Source organism: Peromyscus leucopus, chromosome 9, assembly GCF_004664715.2.
Source record: "Peromyscus leucopus breed LL Stock chromosome 9, UCI_PerLeu_2.1, whole genome shotgun sequence".
In the NCBI taxonomy this organism is placed as follows: Eukaryota; Metazoa; Chordata; class Mammalia; order Rodentia; family Cricetidae; genus Peromyscus; species Peromyscus leucopus.
In genome coordinates this window covers 70,946,980-70,969,296 of record NC_051070.1, presented here as the reverse complement: position 1 = coordinate 70,969,296, position 22,317 = coordinate 70,946,980, and the positions used below count along the sequence as shown (strand labels likewise).

Genomic DNA, 22,317 nt, shown 5'->3' with positions numbered 1-22,317 from the left:
TTGTTTCTTCTTTTGAGAACTCCATCTAGACAGTCTTGTCTTCTGACCATTTGCATTTCCTTACCATGAAGTGATAGAGTGAAAAAGGTTGGTTTAGTGAGGCTTGTTGGAGATGGCCTGAAGTCACTTTTGGTGGTGATGTCAGTCCACTAGGGGGCACTGCAAGGTTTCTAGAAATTTCTGTTTCTTAAGTTGCCTAGAGGTTTGAATTGCTGAGAAGAGACATGAGTCAATCAACCCACAAAGCAAGGAGTAGGGGTCACTGTGTGGAGTTCACCGGATCTTTAGCTCTCAGTCATTCTATATAAAACCATAGAAATCTAGAGCCTGTTAACTAGATTCCCCGTGTCAATAAATCTATTTTAAGAACAATTCTCAGAACAGATGTAAGCAAAATAGAATCTCATTGGGCATTATGCAGATGGACACTCAAGAGAAATCATTTCCAAAACCCTTTTTTTAGTTTTATGTTTAAAACTTCCCAAATTCAAAGAAATAGAAATTATTACAATAACCTTTAAATCATATATAATATATATGTATAATACATACACATACATATGTACTCTAAACTATTAAGAAGAGGAATAACTACTTGAGAAGAAAAAACCTGCGAAATATAGGTATGAAAGAATAGAAGTCAGGGGGCATCACTGAACTTGAGCAGGTATTCACAGCCTGATCTGCATCTGCTGTGTTTTCTTGCACAGCACAGTGGAATATCTGGGCAGATGCCAAGAGATGGAAAATAAATAAGAATGGAAGCATGGGGGGCCATGTCATATTTTTCTTATACCCAACAAAAACTCTGTTGGGAACTTTCTACATACATGATGATCCTAAGTACAAGAAATTCTGTAGAGTGCCTTGCATGCTGATTTGTCAAATACTCTAATTTAAGAGTTCTGCCAGAACTTTCATGTTGGGTTTATTGATCACACGGAAGGGTGGGCACATGCCCAACAGTAGATCGCCAGCACAGAATGAATCCAATGATGTTATTGTCTCACATTGCTAAATTTGAGCATGTTTTTTTTTTTTTGTCTTATTGGTCTTTTGTCTGTGTTTGTATGTATTTTATGTTTTTATGAGATTTGTGTGTGTGTTTCTTCTTTTTTAAAAAATCTGCTTTGTTTGGATTTTGTTTGCTTTTTGATTTCTAAAGAGAGAGAAAAAGAAAGAGCATGGAGTTGGGTGGGTGAGAAGGTGTTTAGAAGTTCTTGGAGGTGATAGAGGAGAGGAGGCAATGATCAGAACATATTGTATATGAAAAAAAAATTAAGACAAAAAAAGGTCAAAAAAATCTTGCTAGGATTCTGCAAGGCTCTTCTAACCCACTGGAGCCATCGATTTTCACACCAGTATTCTGCATTTATGAATTCCCCTCCCTCGCACATTTTCCCCAAACTCCCCTTATATGAAATGTTATATTAGAAATACAGTGTCCTGGGCTCTACATCATTGTCTTCCACAGTTGTGGAGCAATTGCCTGCAGAGTCATGAGGTGGAGGTGGGTGGGGTTTCTTGTTCCAATGAAAGAGGAAACTCAGTGATTTGAAGAGAACCTGCTGTGTGTAAGCACAAGTGTATCTGGGCACAAAACTTAACACCTTCATAACCAGAGAGAAGGCATCCCAGCAACTGGACAGGCATCATGGAGAGGAAACTGGGAGCTGTGCTGGGGATTCTGTGGTTGTGGATTTGCTGTGAGTTGTGCTCATCTAAGTTGCCTTACGGATTCTCCAGGAATGTCAGTGGTAGAAGGGGAATGAGCCAACCCAAAGCTCCTGTGCAGCCACCTCATGGTATCTCCTGGGATATTAGACAGGTGTGGATGATTCTGGTTTGCTTTTGTTTCCCAACAGGGGTGAGAGGAGTTGAGGTGGAGCAGAGTCCTTCAGTCCTGAGTTTCCAGGAGGGAACCAGTTCTGCTCTGAGATGCAATTTTTCTACCACCATGAGAAGTGTGCAGTGGTTCCGGAAGAATCCCAGGGGCAGCTTCATCAATCTTTTTTACCTGAGTCAAGGAACAAAGGAGAATGGGAGGTTAAAGTCAACATTCAACTCCAAGGAGAGCTACAGCACCCTGCACATCAGGGATGCCCAGCTGGAGGACTCAGGCACCTACCTCTGTGCTGCAGAAGCACAGTGCTTCCAGCAAGCCTACAGCCTGGCCCCAAACTGCAGCTGTGTGTGCAGCAACAGCCCTGACATAGGCAGACTCTGCAGCAGCTTTTGCACAGTTCTGGCTTCATCATATCTCTACCAGTTACAAAGAAAATGTGAGGAAATAGAACAATACTGTTGTAGAAGTTCACACTTAAATTCAGTTGATATGATACTGACTTGTACAAGAATAAATGTTCGAGAAAAATGAAAAAAAAAGAATTCTATAACACATGATGAATATCAAAAAAAGAAGGACAAATGTTCATAAACATCAGCCTACATGACTAAAATCTATGCTTTATCAAATGCTTGTGCTAATGTCATAAAATATAAACCCCCCTTACACACTCCACAATCAATTCTGTCTTTTCTCAACATTGGAAACTCTGAGCAACTGTTTCCATCCTGTGTTTAAAGAGCATGAGACAACACTTCCAGCTATTCTGCTCAATGTGAAGTTGATAAAAGAATTAAATTTGAAGATCTAATAGATTAATTTGTAGAATGGCAAGGCAAATAAATCTATTAACCTAGACACGATTTCAACATTTTTTTGATATTTTAAAATATATAATACATTATGAAACATAAAACATATATTTCACATCAAAAATTATGAGAGCCAAAAGATAAAATGACCAACTAGAGAGACGTATTTGCAATTTGCATTACAATAATGCAGCAATTGATTCTACAAAATATTTATATATTTGCAATGTAATATACAAAAGCAAAATTTCTCACTAAAACACTGCTTTCAAAAGAAAAACTTGAAACCTCCTAACGTCACTCAATAGGGGAATAATTAGTTATACAGTAATTAAAAGTGATCCAAACACTGTAGTTTCCCAAGTGTCGGCGGATTATATTCCACAGTTGAAAAACTCTGATCTGCAATTTGTCTCTGTAAGGAACTGGAAAGCAGCCATGTTCCTTCATTCCTGAATTGTCTGTCCATCGTGTTTTCACTTTGAAACAACAGGTGAGTGGTTACAACGGTGACTGGACTGGCTAAAACATTTACTTTCTAGAGCTTCACAAATTCACTGATCCCTTTGTGATTCATTCAGCTTCATCCCCATTGTAACTACATCTGTTTCAAATATAGATTATCTGAGCTTCCAGGATAATAAACATTTCCTAATTGTCAATAACATTTATGTGAGCATGGCTAGAAGTGTTGACACTAGAAATGACAGATTCTACAGTAGGAATTACTAATTCAGTCATCTCAGAGAATTCACAAATAGCAATCACCATAATCCTAGATTCTTGATAGTGTGTGGTATGGAATTAGGTGAGATTGGAATATATTAATTAGGCACAGAATATATTAATTAGACAACACATTAAAAAGGTTGTCTGATAGATGTTGATAGATGTTTTTCCTAATCTCATTCCTGATTAATCTGGACTTGAAAGATTTTATCTAATGAACAAAGGAGCTTAAGGACTACAGAGAACAGTTTTAAAAGCTTTCTAGACAAATGTACAATAAACTTTAAAAAACAGTATAAATATTACTTTCTTCTATAAATCCTTAAAATCAAAATCAAAATTCAAATTAAATCAAAATATAAGACACAAAAGAAGTGTATCAATTGAGAAAAAAACACCTTCCATTCTTCTACATTTGTCTCGACAGTCATCGTGACTGGTTCATCCTCTCCATCCCACCCTTTCAGAAGGCCTGTGAGCTCTCACCTGAAGTTGACAATGTCCATTCTCTTTTTAAATCCGGTCCACAATAGTATCTTCCCATTGTACAATAGCTTTTGTCCTGTTACAGTCATCAGTCATCATCTCCATTTCCTGTACTGACTCTTTTAGATTTCTTTCTCATTTCTCAGTTCTAAACTTCAAGTTTCTCACTAGCTCCCATTAAGGTCTGAATTTCGTCAGAATGTTGAACAAGTTCACAGATCTTTTTAGATAATTGAGATCAGTTGTCACCGTCTCCTCCTCTTCCTGATGAAGTGATTCCTTTTGTGAATCTTAAGCTGTTCAATAATTTCCTAATTTGTTGTTTCTGCCTCTTCATTGAAAAAGCCAGTTGATCATTGACTTTCTTCTCTTTATGTGACTCTTTTCCCACTTTCTTTAACTTCCTGTCTTTTTATTCCAACTGGTTTTCTGTAGCTGGAGGGCTTCTCTCCAGGTTCCACCAAGCCCCACAGTCCCACAATACATGTATAAAATAATCACTCAGGCGCTTATATTACTTACAAACTGTATGGCCGTGGCAGGCTTCTTGCTAACTGTTCTTTTATCTTAAATTAACCCATTTTTATAAATCTATACCTTGCCACGTGGCTGGTGGCTTACCGGCGTCTTTACATGTTGCTTGTCCTGGCGGTGGCTGCAGTGTCTCTCCCTCCTTCTTCCTGTTTCCCCAATTCTCCTCTCTCCTTGTCCTGCCTATACTTCCTGTCTGGTCATTGGCCATCAGTGTTTTATTTATATAGAGTGATATCCACAGCACTTTTCATGTCGGGGAATTTCATTATGTAAAAACCAAGTATCACATCCACCTCTTGAGCCACCTCCAGCTCATTTTCCAGTCTCATTTCTTTTGTGTTTAGTTGATTTTCATGTTTGCTCATCCTTTTCCAGCCTGTTCAACTTCTTCAAAGGCAGCTCTGCTTCTGATACTGTCACCTTCATCAGTGACCGAGTAATTCTGAAGAGAGGTACCATGTTTTCATCTTCATCTTTTACTTTATCTGCTTCCACCTTCACTGAGGCAATCGAAGAATTATCTGCCAACTCCTCTCCAGTGGCAGGCCATACGGATTGGATTTGACTATTTCTTTCCAGTGTATATTAGGTGACATCTTGAATTCTTTCACTGTCTTTCCCTTCTAAACCAAGCTTTGCAACTGGGGCCAGTCACTCATCTATAGCAACCACCACTCCTGGTTCAGCCCCAGCCCAGCTTCTCCTTTCCTAGAGCCACCCTCACGCACTTGGACTCCCACCAACTCTTCCTGAACAAGCCAAAGCACAGTGATTGCTAGGTGACACCATACCTTGCCTTGATATTTACCATATAAGTTACAACACTTTTCAGTTGCTAAGATAATTTTAACTCAGTGCAAACTCTGTTGTGTTTTATAATAATCTAGGCCACTTTTTCTGTATTTCTGGATTACATTATCAATTTATATATGTTGAACAATCCTTGGATCTCTGGGATGAAGCCTACTTCATTACAGTAGATGATTCTTTTTTTAATGTATCTTGTATTCAGTGTACAAGCATTTTTGAGAATTTTTCATCTATGTTAATAACAGATATTGATCTGTAATTTTCTGTCTTTTTTGCATCTTTGTGTGTTTAAATGTCAGGGTAATTAGGTTCACATAAAGAGAATTAGATAGTAGTCTTCTGCTTCTACTTTTTGGTATAATTTGGAGTTGGGGCTAGTAATGAGTTGTTCAGTTTCCACGAATTTGTGCATTTTCTGTTGTTTCTGATATGCACGAATCCCATTTTTAATCTAATCTGTTGGTCTCTTTCTTTTTATCAGGGAATTGAAACCATTAATATTCAGAGTTATCCATGAGCAGTGTTCATTGGTCCCTGTTATTTATTGCTGTGGTATGTATTTACATCCTCTTTTGATTTGCTGCTCTGGGATTATTTATTCTTTGTGCTTTTCTTGGGTGTGGTTAATCTCTTAATATTTCTTTCTGTCATCTGCTGTAGCGCTGGATTGGTAAGTAGATACTACTTAAATTTGGATTCATCTTGGAATGTTTTTGTTTCTTCATCAATTATGATTGATGGTTTTCCTAGTTTTAGTAGTATGGGCTGGCATCTGTCTCTCAAAGTTTATGTTACATCTGTCCAGGCTCTTCTGGCCTTTATAGTCTCAAGTGAAGTGTCAGTTATTATTATACTGTGTTTGCCTTCATATGTTACTTAGTCTTTTTCCTTTCAGTTTTTAATATACTTTCTTTGTTCTGTAAAGTCAATGTTTTGATTATAATGAGTCAACAGAGAATTTCTTTTCTGGTCCAGTCTATTTGGTGTTCTGTATGCTTTTTGTACCTTGATAGGTATTTATGTTAGAGAAATTTTCTTCTATGATTTTGTTGAAAATATTTATGTACCAATGACTTAGGTTTCTTCTCTTTCCTTTATCTATGCTATTTGTGGATTCAGTCTTTTCATGGTGTCCCTGATTTCCTGGATATTACATCCTAGGATTTTTGTAAATTTAAGATTTTGTTTGACTGAGGTGTCCATTTCTTTTACCTTGTCTTCAATGCCTGAGAGTCTCTCTTCTATGTCTTCTGCTCTGTTGGTGAACCTCTGAGGCTTTGGTTTGATGTCCTAAATTTTTCATTTCCACTTTTATCTCACTTAGTGTTTTCTTTAGTAATTATATTTCTACTTGCATATCTTGAACTGTTTTCTTCATTTTATTCCACTGTTTGTGGTTTCAAAGATTTTACTAAGGGATTTATTCATATCCTCTTTATGGTCCTTGGGCAAATTCATTATATGTATTTTCAATTACCTTGTCTTGTGGTTCAGCTCTATTGCATTTCCAGGATCAATTGTACACTAGGGTTACTGGATTCTGGTGGAGATATATTGTCTTTTCTATTAATGTGTTTTGTGCAGGTGTTTGGTGTTGGGATAATGTTGTTTCTATGTTTTGATATCTGCTGTTGCCTTTGTTTAGTGAGTGTTTCCTTTCTCAGTTTCTGCTGAAAATTCTTGGTCTTAGTGAATTATTGTTATTATTGGTTGCCTAGTAGGGGGTGTTTCTGTGGGCCAACATGTGACAGAAAGGAATAGATGTGGCCTAGGATAAAATGCTGAGAGAGACTCAAGTAACAAGCTAAGGAGATCCTGTTCATACCTAGAGGTGAGATCCACAGGGAGTTTGGATGAAGTAGGTTGCAGTAAGGCAACAAATTATGTGGAGAGATGGAGTTGAAAATACTAGGGACCTTAGGTCTGAACCAAGAGATGCAGTGTCCAGTGAATGAAGTTCAGTAAGGGACCTGTGAGCAGGTTGTTACCAGGCTGATGATGAGAAGAGAGACAGTAATGAAGGAGAGGAAGGATAGAGTGAATCACCTATATAACTGATCGTGAGTCCCCGCCAGTGTGGTCACTAAGGTAGAAACTGTTTTATATGTTGGAGGGTGGCGTGAAGGAAAGGGGATGGACTAGAGGGGATGCTGAGGGGATCCACAGGAAGGAGGGAAGCTGAGTCCTCCAAAGGGTCAGGTGGGGAATGGAAGCAGAGAGGAATGACAGGACCCTACTATAGTCTGCAACAGGGTTGGGATGACACTGGGAAAACTGCAATGTAGGACATCAAGGAAAGTGAAGATGGACTACCTGCTGCCCAGGCAGGTGTGGATATCAGGCTCCCAGGTGGAGTGTCTCTACTGTCATGTGACACAAAGCAGTGGTGGTGAGGGAGGAAAGGAAATGCAGCAAGGGTCTGCTGAGTCCTCAGTGAATGGAGGAAGAGTGAGAGGACAGGTGAGTGGTCAGGTACAGGGCTGGGGATGGCACCGGTGGAACTGAAACGGAGGACAAGAAGGACAGTGAAGATGGCCTTCAGCTTCCCAAGCCTGTGAGTAGACTGGGTTCCCAGTTACACAGTGTTTGTAGCTGTTCACAGTTGACAGGAAGGAAAGGCAATGGGCTAGAGCAGTGGGTGCTGGGAGGGTCCACAGGAAGGAGAAGAGATGGATTAGTGCAAGGTTTGGCAGATTCTCCAAGATATTCAGCACTGCTCTTCTATCAGTGATTCAGTGTAGACGCTGTGGGGGTGAGTAACATGGATGGTGCCATCCTCAAATGAAATGATTTCTGAGAACGTTCCTAAGAGTAGCTGTGTGTAGTTGTGATTCCAGGCCAACTTCTATAGAAGGTAAGATGCATGCATGAAAACATCATATCTGTATTCTCAACAAGAACTCATTGATATAGAAAAAACATTGTCCTCTTGTAACTGAAAGCCCATGAGAGACCTGAAAAAGATTTTTCTCACACACTGTAATTTTCACAGACAAATATTGGCCTAAGTATCTGTCTCTAAGAAAAGGGGGAGTTCATAATGAATGATCCGAACATTCTGTGATATGTAAGTGGATTAATAAATATAGTTCTAGACAGAATGTGTTTCACACATACACATACACACACACATGCTTATATATAAGCACATCATATATATTCCATTTATATATGAAAATACCACATATATACATGTATATATGAAGCATTTTACATGTGTTACATTAGATTCAAATATAAAAAATAGTCTCACTAGTGTGTACAAATACCATTATTGATCTCTCAGCACTAGAACACACTTGATATACCATATTGCTGTTTTATGTGTCTGAGTCCTTCACAGGTTAGAGAACACTTATGCAGAGGCCTCAGTGATTAAAGGTACAACCACAAGGTGGTAGTAGATCTCAGCTGCTGGGGAGTATGCAGAGGATTCACTTCCTTGTGCTGATTGTGCAGGCTTAGGGCAGAAGCCTGGCCTTTCTCTCAGGGGCTGAGTAGATGACTCAAGAGCAGAATTGTTACTGAGAAAGAACAACACCCTGGTTGCTGTAGCTGACCTGCTAGTCATCCCAATTGTACCCTGGATCTTAATTTAATTGGAAGAACAATGAAGACATTTGTTCCTACTTTATTCATGTTCTTGTGGCTGCAGCTGGATGGTAAGTTAAAATTTTAGAGCCACAAAATATTCCTTGGGCATTTCTGAGACAACGAGGAGGAACTCTATTTTATTCAGATTTTCTCTAGTTAGAGTAGAAAAAGAGAATCCTGGATAGTGATGACCTAAGAACTTTTCTCTTTTCATTCCAACTTTCTATATAGGGGTGAGCCAAGGTGAGCAGGTGGAGCAGCATCCTTCCACCCTGAGTGTCCAGGAGGGAGCCAGCGCTGTCATCAACTGCACTTACACAGACAGTGTCTTGTCCTACTTCCCTTGGTATAAGCAAGGACCTGGAGAGCATCCTCAGCTCGTTATTGACATTCGTTCAACTGTGGAAAGAAAGCAGGAGCAAAGACTGATCGTTTTACAGGATAAGAAAGCCAAACACTTCTCCCTGCACATCACAGACACCCGGCCTGGAGACTCTGCCATGTACTTCTGTGCTGCAAGTGCACACTGCTCCACAGGCACCTGCAGCCTGTCCTCAAACCTGCCGCAGGGACTGGAGCCCCATCCACATCCTGTGTCTCAGGCACAGCATTTGTAAGTTGATAGTTGGTAAGTGACAACTATAGTGTAGACATTAAAAACACAAAGTTTCAAGTCACTCAAAACAATTTAGGACAATTTTTCCTATTTTTAAAAATTGAAATACAGTTTAATCATCCCCTTTCCCTGGCTGCAGCACATTGTGAAGGTCATAGAGAACCAGAACTCCTGTGCTTCAGAGAAGAAGAGGCTGGGGCATGCTCAGCCCCAGGTAGGACATGTACATCACACACCTTCATCCCCAGGTCAGAGGTCACTGAGGAAGGGGGAATGGAAAGACTGTAAGAGCCATAGGTGGGGAATGACTACAAGGAGACAGTGTTTTCTGGACACAGCAGGGCAGCTGCACACATGGACTCACAGAAGTTGACAGCACACATAAGACTTGCAAAGGATCAGGCCAGATGCAATTAATTGCAGTAGGGCAGAGGGAATGTTGGCGTCCCACCCTTAGCTAAGGAGCTAGGGACAGTTGGTAGCTGCTGGAATAGAGAATAGATTTCTTTAAAAATAGAGCCCTTGGTACACAGACCGCCATCCACTGAAGGCCACACATCCAATAGTAGACGGGCAGGACAACCTGCAACTCAATCATTGAGGTGTTTGTTTTAAAAGGAGGGGGACTGGGTTGGTAGGGAAGAGTGGATGGATCTAGCAGGAGTATAGGGAGCAGGTGAATGCAAACAAAATTCATTGCATAACATTCCGCAAGAACTAATAAATTGAGAAAATGTAGATAAATTTTATCAGTGGGTAGGTGTGCATGTGCGTATATATGTATGTGTATTATTTTATACATATTCAGCACACAAAATAGCATAGCATACACATAGTTCAGTAACACTGGTAATTTCAGGCATCAATTGGGGTCTTGAGACCTGCCTCCTTTGGGTGAGGTTTCCAGTTTATTGAGTGTATTGCTGACATCTGTGGCACAGTTTGAAGGGAAATCAGCAGAGGGCGCTGTCTCTTCAGATGTGGTTGATGTCTGCAATCAGGTGGTGGCTTCACATGACAGACTGTCACAGTGAAGAAGGAGATCCTTGTTTATGAGTGAGAAGTTTCAATAAGGTCCTGCAGGAGACTTGCCCTGTGAGTTTGGTGCACTCAAGAACCAAGTGTCATTTTCTTCTGTGAACATGCTCCCTGATACCTGCTCAGTTCTGCTGCTCCTCTTCATGCTCAGTAAGTTACATTTACCCTAAGTGTGGATGGTGTCATTTCCTTACAACTGAGGAAGTCTTTACCTTCTTCCTCACACAGAAAAGTGACTCCTTGTTTATTTATTTATTCATTCATTCAATTCATTCATTCATTTGTTTGTTTATTTATTTTCAGGGAGGAGCAAAGGAGACTCAGTGACCCAGACAGAAGGCCTGGTCACTGTCACAGAGGGGTTGCCTGTGATCATGAACTGCACCTATCAGACTATTGACTCAGCTCCTTTCCTTTGGTGGTATGTGCAATATCCCAACAAAGCCTCTCAGCTACTCCTGAAATGCTTCACAGACAACCAGAGGACAGAGCACCAAGGGTTCCAGGCCACTCTCCAGAAGAGCAGCAGCTCCTTCCACCTGCAGAAGTCCTCAGTGCAGCTGGCAGACTCTGCCCTGTACTACTGTGCTCTGAGTGCCACAGTGAGGGGACTGCAGGGGAAGCTGCACACAAACCCAGGGTGCAGGAGGCTGAAGGAGTGGCCTGTGAGGGAGGGCTGTGTGCCTTCTCTGAGTGGGGTTTACCCAGACTCCTGAAAATCAGCAGCTCATCTTAGGTCAAATTCCTAGAAAACTAGGAATCTGTGGATACTGTGGCAGGATAGATTGGAAGTCATTGCTAGAGACAACTCAGGCTTTGATCCACAGAAATACTCTTCTCTCCCTAAGTGAGGACTTCTCAGAAAAAAAAAAAAAAAAACATCTCCAGGAAAAGCTGGACATAGGATTTATCTCTACCAAGAAGTCTTACAAAATTTAATGATTTAATTGTCCAGCAATCTTCTGTTCCTACCCCACAAATTTATGACCAAATGAAGAATATAGGCTTTAGTATTTAAAAATCTACTTCAGTCTCCCTCTGCAAGCTATTTAGATTCTTCCTCTCCTTGGTCCATGTTACAGAGAGTTCAGTCCGACTTGTGGTCTCAGTTACTGTTTTGTTGCTGTGAAGAGACACCATGACCAAGACAACTTACAGAAGGAAGCAGTTAATTGAGGACTTGATTACAGTTTCAGAGGTGAGCCATGATGATTGTGGTGGCAAGTGTAGCAGCAGGCAGTAGCCATGTCCCTGGAGCAGTAGCTGAGAGCTTCCATCTGATCACCAACAAGAGGCAGAGAGAGTGAGAGACTGGGCCTGTCACCCCAGCGACACACCTCCTCTGATAAGGCCACGCCTACTGATCCTTCCTAAACAGTCCACCATCTCGGAACCAACTTTCAGATTTTTGAGCCTATGGGGCCATTCTCATTGAAACCTTCACACTCCCAAATAGCATTCAGTTAGTGAAGCTGCTCAGGAAACACAGCTGTTGGAACTCTCAAGATGATGCCTGAGAGGCGGCTACTTCTCTTTCCTGTACACCATGTAGGAGTCAGGCTGCCCACTCTCATAGTTCATTGCACTTTGACTAAATTCCAAGGATGTGATGTAGTCAGTCATTTAGGATTAGAGCTAGATTCTCAGATAACTCTTCTGAAATATGGGGAAGGAACAAAAGTTTTGTTCCATTTCAATTCTGGAAACAAAATACTTATTTATAGTAAAATACTCTACTACTCATATTTATCTCTCTGTAATGGAAGGAAGACCTGAAATCAATGACTATCATGTCTCTCAAGAAAGACTCATTTGTGTACAAAAAGAACAGAAAAGAAGTACATGCTATCTTACTGGTTAGGAAACAAAAAAGAATGTCAAATTACATTTCTAAACTCCAAAAACTACTTAAATGGCACAGAATAGAATAGACTCTCTCATAAGAGAGCTTGTCAACCTAAAATGAATGCTAAATCTAATAAAAACCTCAGTGCCAGGCATGGGAATCTGTGGGAGCCCACAACTGATTCAGTTTCCCTGTTTGAATCTGAAGTCTATTCTGAGTCAACAGAGTTCAAGCTTGTTTTCTCCAAGGCTGTGAGAAAGTCCTGATTAGCCCACAGAGCCTCCTTGAAGGGCTGTGAGAAAGTCTTGTTTAGCCCACGACAGGGAACCCAATATTTAGCTAGATGCAGGCTGCTGAAGCCAGCCAGAGGTACATCGAGATAGAAAATGAAACTCCTTGACACAAGGCAGAATAGATAGTGGTTGAATGCCTGTGCTGTGCATTTTTTTAAGATTTATTTATTATGTATACAGATGGTTGTGAGCCACCATATGGTTACGGGAAGTGAACTCAGGACCTCTGGAAAAACATCCAGTGTTCTCAACCTCTGAGCCATCTCTCCAGCCCAGCTGTGCATTGTTCTACCTCCATCCTTCAAAACTGTATATAAGCTGGCTGTGAAATAAACTCGGGGCTGTATGGCATTGACCGGCAGACCTCTCAACTCTTTTCTGTCTTCTTCATTGTCTCTTCAATCTGCACACTTCTACCCAGCTGCCCAGCTGACTGTGGGCAGGCCCCAACAGGAATCCTGCCTTCAAGTTGTTCATTGGGGCTTCAAGTGTCTCTTCCAAAAGAGACGGGCTATTGCTTTTGGCTTTGATTGCTCTGAGATTGTACATAACAACCCTTTGCTAATGATCCTACATAGCTGAGACTTAGGACTTGGAGGAATTTAGCTAGAATTAACCTGAAGACTCCTTCCTGAGGATGAGTTTTCAAGTATATGCAAAATTCCAAGGGAGAAAAGCAATACATATTCCTACCAAGGTGTATAAATGCTATGAACAAAAAAAAAAAAAAAAAAAAAAAAAAAAAAAAAAAAAAGACCATCATGGCAAGAACACCCACAAGGGTGCAATAGTAGCACGTTTATCTTGGTGGAAACTAAAAATGTATGTCTCATTGGATTTAAGACATGCTCAAAGGAAGGAATTTAGGGCCAATACTGTAAACCTAGTTAACTACCCATGACTGGACAGGTCATAGACCCAAGAGGAGGATCTACTACAGCCACTATCCTAAAGCAGTACAGCTTCTAACAGTACTCTAAATATTGATAACTACACACAGAGATAAGTGTAGTTCTCACACCTCATCACAGAAGGTTCATTTTGAAGCGTACAGAGGCCACGGTAGTGTTTGACAACTGGTCACAATGCAGAGAATAAGTCTGTGACATTTCTAGTTCCAGTTAAGACATCTACAGTGCAATTCCTACAACTAAGGTTCATGGAACACCACAGAAATGTAGCAGGAGGGATTTTAAGAACCAAAGGACCAGGACACCAGCTAAGAGTGTGACATGAGGGAGAAGACTTAGCCATTGCTGATGTGAATGCAAACAGGTATAAACAATGTGGAAACCAGTATGGAGGTTCCTCCAAATGCTGAGCATAAATCTACCACACTAGCTATACCACTCCTGAGGAATTAACCAAAAGAATCTACATCTGTGTAAAAAGATACTTGCTCCCATCTGTTACTGGTTCTGCCTCAACTTGATGTGCCCAACTTTGTTGACACCCATGGGAGGCCTTACCCTCTCTGAGGGTAAGATGGAAGGGGAAGTTGAGGAGTAGTTCAGAAGAGGGGAGGGAAGGGGAGCTGTGGTTGGTATGTAAAATGAAAAAAAAAGAACTTTTAAATAAAAAAAAATAAGGGGAAAAAAGAGATACTTGCTCTTCCAAGTTCATTGCAGCTCTATTCATAATTACCGTGAATTAGAAACACTCTAGATGTGCATCAGCTGATGAAAGGAATCTTAAAATGTAGTACATTTACACAATGGAGTATTATTCTGATGAAAATAAGAAAAATGAAATTATGAAAATTTCAGGTAGGTGGTTGGAACTGGAAACAGTCATCCTGAGCAAGATAACCCAGATCCAATAAATAAAGAAACATAGTGTTTTCTCAAATATGTGGATGCTAGCTTTCAATATGTGTGCTTTATTTGGAATATCCATATGTGTTAGGTGTCAGTAAGAGGCCATGAGGGAGAAGGGGATCTTCAGAGGAAGAGGAAATAGAAAAAACTGCCATAAATGGGGAAATGGAACAGGCAGGATTAACAGAGCTGGAGATGAGAGGACGGTAGAGGAAGTGATGTGGGGAGGGATAACAAGCACTAAAGGCAATTTGAACAAAACAGTTGGAAAAATCTGTGATAGAAACTTCCTCAAACACATGCTCTAAACAGAGTTGAGCCTAGTTATAATCTGTGAGGATAGACACACACTTAGAAGTCCGTTTGACATGGTTATTTAGCAAAATACCAATCGTAGTTCCCCTAGTGCCTAAGGCCTCTTGAATCATGGGATTTTTGGCCATGTCACAGTACTAGGCAAGAATTCCCTCCTGTTGGTTAGGCTTCTAATCCAATCAGAAAGCACTGTTATTCCATAGCAGTCAGGCCTCAATTACACCACTGAGCACATATTACTGGATGTTCTGTACTGAGCATGCAGGGTTCAGCTCTGGTTAGTACTACTGCTATCCTTTCTTCCCCAGCAGCCTGCATAGGACCTTCCAGTGCTATAAAAGCTAACCAGCAAGGAAGACTTTCCTCAGTAAGTTCTGGGTTGACTTCTCTATGTCATGCAACAGTAGAATGTGGAGGCTTTAGACTTAGAATCTCACCATCTAGTTCTAGTGGGAAGCCAAGAAACATGACAATAACCTGTGTTGTTTTGTACACCTCTATGGCTTCCCTGAACAAAAACTCACATGCCTGATACTGAGATTGTTGTTTAATAAGTTCATCTAATTTCTCCAAAGCTAGATTTAGGCACATAAAATCATAATATGTGTATTAATGTGATAAATTATTATACTAAGATATTATTTTTAGAACATACAGGTGATAAATTATTCAGACTGGAAGAATATTTAATGTGGGCATAATGGAGCATGTGCTCCAGAGTCCCTTACACAAACAGACTAAAGGTCTAAGGAGACCCCAGTGGTATGATCACATGGTCCAGAGTTTTAAATTGTGTTAAAAAAGTAAGACATTTTGAAGACTGTTCTTCACCAAATACTCCTTACAGTTTTCATTTTCAAGGTGATTATAAAGTTATCATAAACATCTTTTGGATCTGGATAGAATGAATGACTGAATTGGACTTATTTATGTTACCTCCTTTCATTCATTGTACACATAGGTGATGTCATCAAGATTTCACAGGCTTTATCTAATGGTGTTTTCCTTTATGTCTATTTTCCATTATGTCTATTTGCTTCTTGGTTTTTTTTTTTAAACTCAAATTAATGTTGATTTATTTTCTGTTATTTTTCAATGTTGGAATCAGTAACTCCCCTCCCTATATTACTGAATATAATTTGATTCCTTTGGCACAAAATTGTCTCATTGAATGCTAACTGTTAAGGTACTCAATGACTTCATTTTGATTGACAACATACAGAGAGAGAGAGAGAGAGAGAGAGAGAGAGAGAGAGAGAGAGAGAGAGAGAGAGAGAGAGAATTGTGATAGTAGAATTGTAATGCAATGATCATAATTCCTGCCCCCTGGTGTCCATGCATGGCATAGTCTCCTCAGTGGGCAGGACCTAGAATGTCAGGTGATACTTTTAAATTATGTTGTATTTTATAAGAAAAGCCAAGGGACTGAAGAGGAATGGAGTCTCTTATCAGTTCGATGTATGTTGAATTTGATTTTGAGTTCATCAAAGTGAAGATTGTCTGTAGCAGATTTGTTGGCTTTTTTAAAATGTACATTTATAATGCTTATTTGAGTTTGTACTTCTTAAGTTACTCATGTGGTAACACATCTGCAATATTCCTAGAAACATCTACCACATCTTTTTCTTGGGCATTTTGATGTCATTGTGTAGAAATCCTGTAACTATTCAGTGTTCTGATTCCTATGTCCCTGGTCCTTGTTTTGAAATGTGTAAAATGCTGTAATTTTCTCACTCTAAAATATCTTATTCTCCTATTTTGGTTTATAACTTTATATTCTTCTTTTCTAAAAACTCATGAGTTTCTACTTAGAAAGCATTGAGCTTCCTTTGTGCATGATGAAAGCCTTGGATTCACACTCAGAAGTCAACAAAGACAGGAGGAACTCTAGTGCAGCTGTGAACTTGCTATTTCTCAAATGGGCCTCTAGAGGATGCTCCTTTCTAAAAGGTTAATGGTGTTTTCACAGATTAGAATAAACTCACAGAAACCTTCCTTCTCCCCCTACCCTGCCTCGCCCCTCTATGGTTAGAGCCTCTCCTGCCCCCTTTAACATTACATTACCTGAGTTCTACTACCCTACCGCTTTCTCTTAAGCTCTGTCTTCTGGCCCTTGTGGCCATGTTCTAGTTTCCTGGCTTCTGCATGGGAGGGGAATTTAGTGGGTTCTGGGAGGAGTTGTAGGGGGAACAGGGTGGTGGTGGATACTATCAGAATACATTATGTTCATGTATGAAGTTACTAGATATTTGTTTTTAAACCTCCTCCAGTAATTCAGTAGGTGTTCTGACAGAACATATTTTATGCAGTTGTTAGAGACAGGCCAAGGGAAAGACAGTGTCTCTTCTGGATTGTCTCCCCAGTGTCCCTAGGTTGAAGGTATCTAAATCTGTTAGAGCTTGGAGCAACATCTCTGTCTACCTCTCCAACTCTTCAGGCTGTATTTGCTTGCTGGGAATCTTTAAGAAAAAGTGAACTACTTCCTTCACACCTTGGTGACCTTCTGTGCACCCTGAGGCTCAGAGTATCTCTACTGCCTACTGTCACTCTGCTTTAGGGTCTCATCCATAGAAAGAGCACTGTGCTGTTTCACTGTGAACAGAGACCCTCCTTTAGGCTGAGATCCCTACACAGCACTGATGCTGCAGGAGAAAGCAGAGCCCAGACAGGGCCCCTGCCTGATTGATGGCTGCTTCTGTGCAGCCACAGTAGCTGCTCAGGCCCTGAGGAGCAGCTACTCATTCCTTGTCCCCCAGTGTCCTTTCTTGCATACTTAATACTCTCACCTTGGTCTCCAGCACTTCCTGAAGCTCACACCAGGAAGCCAGCCTGTCTCAGGCTTGGAGGGATTTCAGACTGAGTGCAGGAAAGATGGAATCTCCTCCCACCTGAGAATCCTCTGACAGGGGACTGAGGGAGTTGGGTGCTCCCGTGCTATGAGTCACAAGTATAGAGCTGAACACAAACAACTTGAGACCTGCAGAGTAAAAAATCCAGGGTCCCAGCCTCAGACACTTTTAGGCAGTTGGCATGTTCCATAAATGCAACAGTAAAGAGAAAGTGGAATCTTGAGAAACGCTTCATTCCTATGGGATAGATCTTTGCCAATTATTTGTTTCTCATTTTGCAAAGAAATGTCTGATTTCTCCTTTAGTAGAATTTCCATTCAGGAAAAAAAATGTCTTTCACAGCATTTTTCACCTGAGTCAAAATTTCTATGAAATTATCCTACAGTATTTGAAGTCATTAGCTGGTCTAATACTATTCGAGAGAATAGTGGGCTGAAATGGAGTAAGGTTGGGTGTGTGTTGTGGAATATTTGATCATTCTGTGTGAAGATGTGTCTCTGTCCTCCCTTGCCTGTCTAAGGCATCTACTGATTGGCTTAATAAAGAGCTGAATGGCCAATAGCTAGGGGAGGGTAGGCAGGACTTCTAGGCAGAGATAAGAACTCTGGGAAGAATCTGATGCAGGGTATTAGAAGTGAGACACAAAGAAAGTCACACATACAGTATGGAGGAGAGGTAATGAGCCTCATGGCAGAACATAGTTTAATATAAATGGGTTGATTTAAGCTTTAGGAGATAGTTGGGAATAAGCCTAACATTAGGCCATGCTTTCATACTTAAGATAGTCTCTGTCATTATTCAGAAGCTGGCGGTACAAAGAAAGCAAGGCTATTGCTGAGTTATTTTTGAGGCAACTGTTTATTTCCTATGACTAGTCTAATTTCTCCAGTAGTCATCTTTATGGGGAAAACCTTAAAATACATTCCTGTATTGTTGTGAACTCAAGTACATTGTCCCCTTCATTCATCACGTGCAATAGCACACCAGGGCTGCTGCCCTGTCACTCTGGATGCAGGACTCCCACATTAGCTTCCCCAGTCCACTTCCTTCTTACGTGGTCATATTTTAAACAACATTTAGAACAAACCCTGACTGTTGCAAGAGTGTTCCAATTTTTAAAACGCATTATAAACCTATGAGACCATTACCTTACTTTATTGTTATGTTCCCATTTTTTTTCTTTTACTGCCGTGATTTCACTTCAATATTTCACAGATGAAGATTCTTTTTAAAAATGTGTATGAGAGTGGGTCTGGCCCATGTGTGCAGGATTTGAGGAGAACATAGAGAACGTCATGTCCCCTGGAGCTTGAGATACAGACTCTGTGAGCCACCTCATGTGGATGCTGGGGATGGAACTAAGGCCTCTTGTAAAGTCAAGGACCCTTATCTGCTGAGCCATCCCTCAGGCCCCAGTAAAGTGTCCTTAGAACATGCATCTGTTTCCTGAGTTAAACTTTTAGTGTTGTGTCTCTGAGTGTGCCAGACAGTGTGGGGACCTGTTCTGATTCATGGATTCCTAACTTCCTACAACCCCAGGGTCATCTCCAAATGTTCCTCCCCCACATTGCCACCTCCACTATGCTCTGCCCAGACTCTCAGCCAGGTCTGGTTTGGGAGGGGCTGCAGACTCAGAAGGCTGGGAGGGAACTTTGCAGTGTCTGGTCTGGCAGGGTTCCTGGGTGGGGCTGACTGGTTGCAGGAGGAGGGACACTTCAACAGCCATCCTGACACCACAGCCCAGGGCTTGGCTCCTTGCTTCTGTCTCCAGCAGCCACACAAGCACCATGAAGAGGCTGCTGTGCTCTCTGCTGGGGCTGCTGTGCACCCAGGTTTGCTGTGAGTCTGGCTGTCCACATTCAGGGACAGAGAGGATTCTGTCAGCACATGGAGGGTGGGGAAGCAGCTCAGGAGTCCTGCAGAGCTCCCACCTTCTCAGAGGACATGGGGTGTGTTCAGGGTTCTGTGGATGCTCAGTGACCTTCTTCTGTGTCTCTTTCTCTGTTTCTAATCAGGGGTGAAAGGTGAACAAGTGGAGCAGAGTCCTGTGTCCTTGGTTCTGCAGGAGGGAGAGCGTGCAGAGCTGCAGTGCAACTTTTCCACAGTTTTGACCAGTGTGCAGTGGTTTCACCAAAGTCCTGGGGGACATCTGAAGAGCCTGTTTTACAATCCTTCTGGAACAAAGCAGAGTGGAAGACTGACGTCCACAACAGTCACTCAGGAACGTCGCAGCTCCCTGTACATTTCCTCCTCCCAGACCAGAGACTCAGGCACTTATTTCTGTGCTATGAGTGCACAGTGCTCCCCACACACCTGCAGCCAGTACACAAACCTTCAGCTGGGTGGGCCTGGCCTTTCCCAGTTACAAGACATCCGGAAACCACAACAGAACATCTGCTTGATTTAATATCACTATTCCGTATAGGCAGAGTTTTAACCTGGGATAAGCTTTTGGCCATGAAGATTAACGATTTGGATGTGTAAATTCTCAATATATATTCCCTCCTGAATCATAAACGTCCATCTTAGAACTAACAGAGAAGCTGATGGGAAGACTGAATCAATGTGATCATTTAAGCCGCAGTGTACTGTACTCACAAAGGATGAGGAGAAAGGGAATGAAAGACAAAGGCATCCAGGTGACGCTGCTGTGGACAGGGTCAGGGTCAGTGAGGAGAAAACAAACTGTAGCAACAGCAAGAACGTCAAGTCATGGAAGACACAGAGTGTGCAGACAGCTGGATGCTCCAGTTTCTTTTCTGTAGCTGTGATGAAATTCTGAAGAAAAGCTACTGAGAAAGTGAAAAGATCTATTTAGCCTTCCGTTCCAGGTCATAGTCCATCATTGGTGGTAATTAAAGCAGGAAGTCATACAGGAGATTACAACAGAAAACATGGACAAACTCTGCAGCTAGGTCACTCACAGACTCAAACTTATGTGACCCAGGATATTTGAATTACGAATCTGTGGAAATGAAACTTTTGCTTTATTGAACAATTGATCCTGATTAGTTGGTGCTGAAGAATCAGCTTTAATGAATAAGGGGTAGCTGAACTGAAGCAAATCTTATGGGAATTATCTTCTAACATTCAGCACACAGAAGCTATGATCTAGGGAGGTCAGGGATTCACTTCAATCTGGAAACTCATCTTGGACATGTGATGCTGGTTTTGGCAGAGAGGAAGCTGCAGGACTGAAGGGAACAGGAAGAAGCTGAGGCTAAGCACTGTGAATTTGCTTTGTCTGATTTAAGTGTGTCCTGGTTCTTATCTCTTGGAATAAGAAGTTTAGGTGTGGTGGTGCACATCTTTGTTCCCAGCAATTGGGAGGTAGAGGCAGGAGGATCTCTGTAAGTTTGAAGCCAGCCTGGTCTACAGAGCTAGTGCCAGGACAGCCAGGGCTACCCTGAGATACTCTATCTCAAAAAAATCAAAAATAAATAAAACTAAGAGCATAAAATAAAAAATAAAATAAATAGAAGTTTGTAACTATTTTGGATTTTATAGAAACCCACAGAAGACATTACTTATGTTAAAAAGACTTTGAACATTTTTTGTTATTTATTTCTTTATGTGTTTATTTGTTTATTTATTTATTTGTTAGTTTTTACGCTCTACCCTCAGTGTCCCCTCCTGCTTCTCCTTTACTCCCTCCCTTCCCCCTCTCCCTCCCCACATCTACTCTTCCTCCTCTATTTCTCTTCAGAAATGGCAGGTCTCCCACCAATATCAAGCAGCTATGGCATACCAAGTCGCAGAGAGACTAGACACCTTCTCTCCTGTGAAGGTTGGAGGAAGCAACCCAGTCTGAGGAGTATGGACCCAAAAGCAGGCAGCAGAGTCAGAGACAGCCCCTGATCCTACTGTTAGGAGTTCCACAAGAAGACCAAGCTACACAACTGTAACCTAGATGCAAAGGGCCCAGGTCAGTCCATGCAGGCTCCTTGGTTGTTGGTTCAGTCTCTGTGAGCCCCTATCATCCCAGGTTTGTAAGAGGAATTGCTAAACAGTTTTATTAATAAAATACCCAGAGCCAGATATTAGGGTGGAAACTGAGAGATCAGAGGAATAGGACAAGCCACAGCCAACCTCACCTTACCAACTCCTCAGCTCCCAGAGAGACCTACTTCCTGTATACCCATGCCTATATCCTTTCTCTGCTTGCCATCTCACTTCCTCTCTCCACCCAGCTACATCACTTTTCTCTTTCCGCCCAGCTCTATCACTTCCTGTCTGTCTGTCGAGACCTCCAGACCTCTATGATTAACTAGTGTTGGAATTTAAAGGCATGTGCCATCACACCTGGCTCTGTTCCCAGTGTGGCCTTGAACCACAAAGATCTGGATGAATCTCTGCCTCTTGAATGCTAGGATTAAAGGGGTAGTTAGTAAGCTACCATTGTCTGACTTCCATGTTTAATATAGTGGCTGGCTTTTTCCTCTGATCCTCAGATAAGCTTTATTGGGGTACACAGATAAAGTATCACCACATTTCCTCTTTTTTTGTCTAATATAAAAAAGTTATAACTAATATAAGAAAAACTATATACAATAAGAAAATAAATATATACAATATATACAGACAATAAGTACATCAACAATGTCTAGTACATTTGCATTTGACAAATTCAGTGAAAATATTCCATCACATATCTTATCTTTGTGAATCCAGGAAAGTTAGTTAGCTTCTCTGACACTGTGGATTGTAGCATAGTCATCCTTTACTCTACAGC

General features: G+C 41.1%; 1 pseudogene and 3 gene segments (V, D, J or C); all 4 read left to right on the top strand.

The window, feature by feature from the left end:
- The first annotated feature begins 1,515 nt into the window (after window positions 1–1,515).
- On the top strand, window positions 1,516–4,972 carry LOC114688180. The segment is given in 3 exon segments: window positions 1,516–1,706; window positions 1,866–2,148; window positions 4,783–4,972. Coding segments are annotated over 3 exon segments (525 nt in total).
- Window positions 4,973–8,723: 3,751 nt separating this feature from the next.
- LOC119088472 lies at window positions 8,724–10,461 on the top strand. The segment is given in 4 exon segments: window positions 8,724–8,879; window positions 9,043–9,424; window positions 9,539–9,641; window positions 10,369–10,461. Coding segments are annotated over 4 exon segments (630 nt in total).
- Window positions 10,462–10,468: 7 nt separating this feature from the next.
- On the top strand, window positions 10,469–11,181 carry LOC119088471. The segment is given in 2 exon segments: window positions 10,469–10,615; window positions 10,769–11,181. Coding segments are annotated over 2 exon segments (459 nt in total).
- Window positions 11,182–19,330: 8,149 nt separating this feature from the next.
- Window positions 19,331–19,987, top strand: LOC114688181 (annotated as a pseudogene).
- Window positions 19,988–22,317: the final 2,330 nt, after the last annotated feature.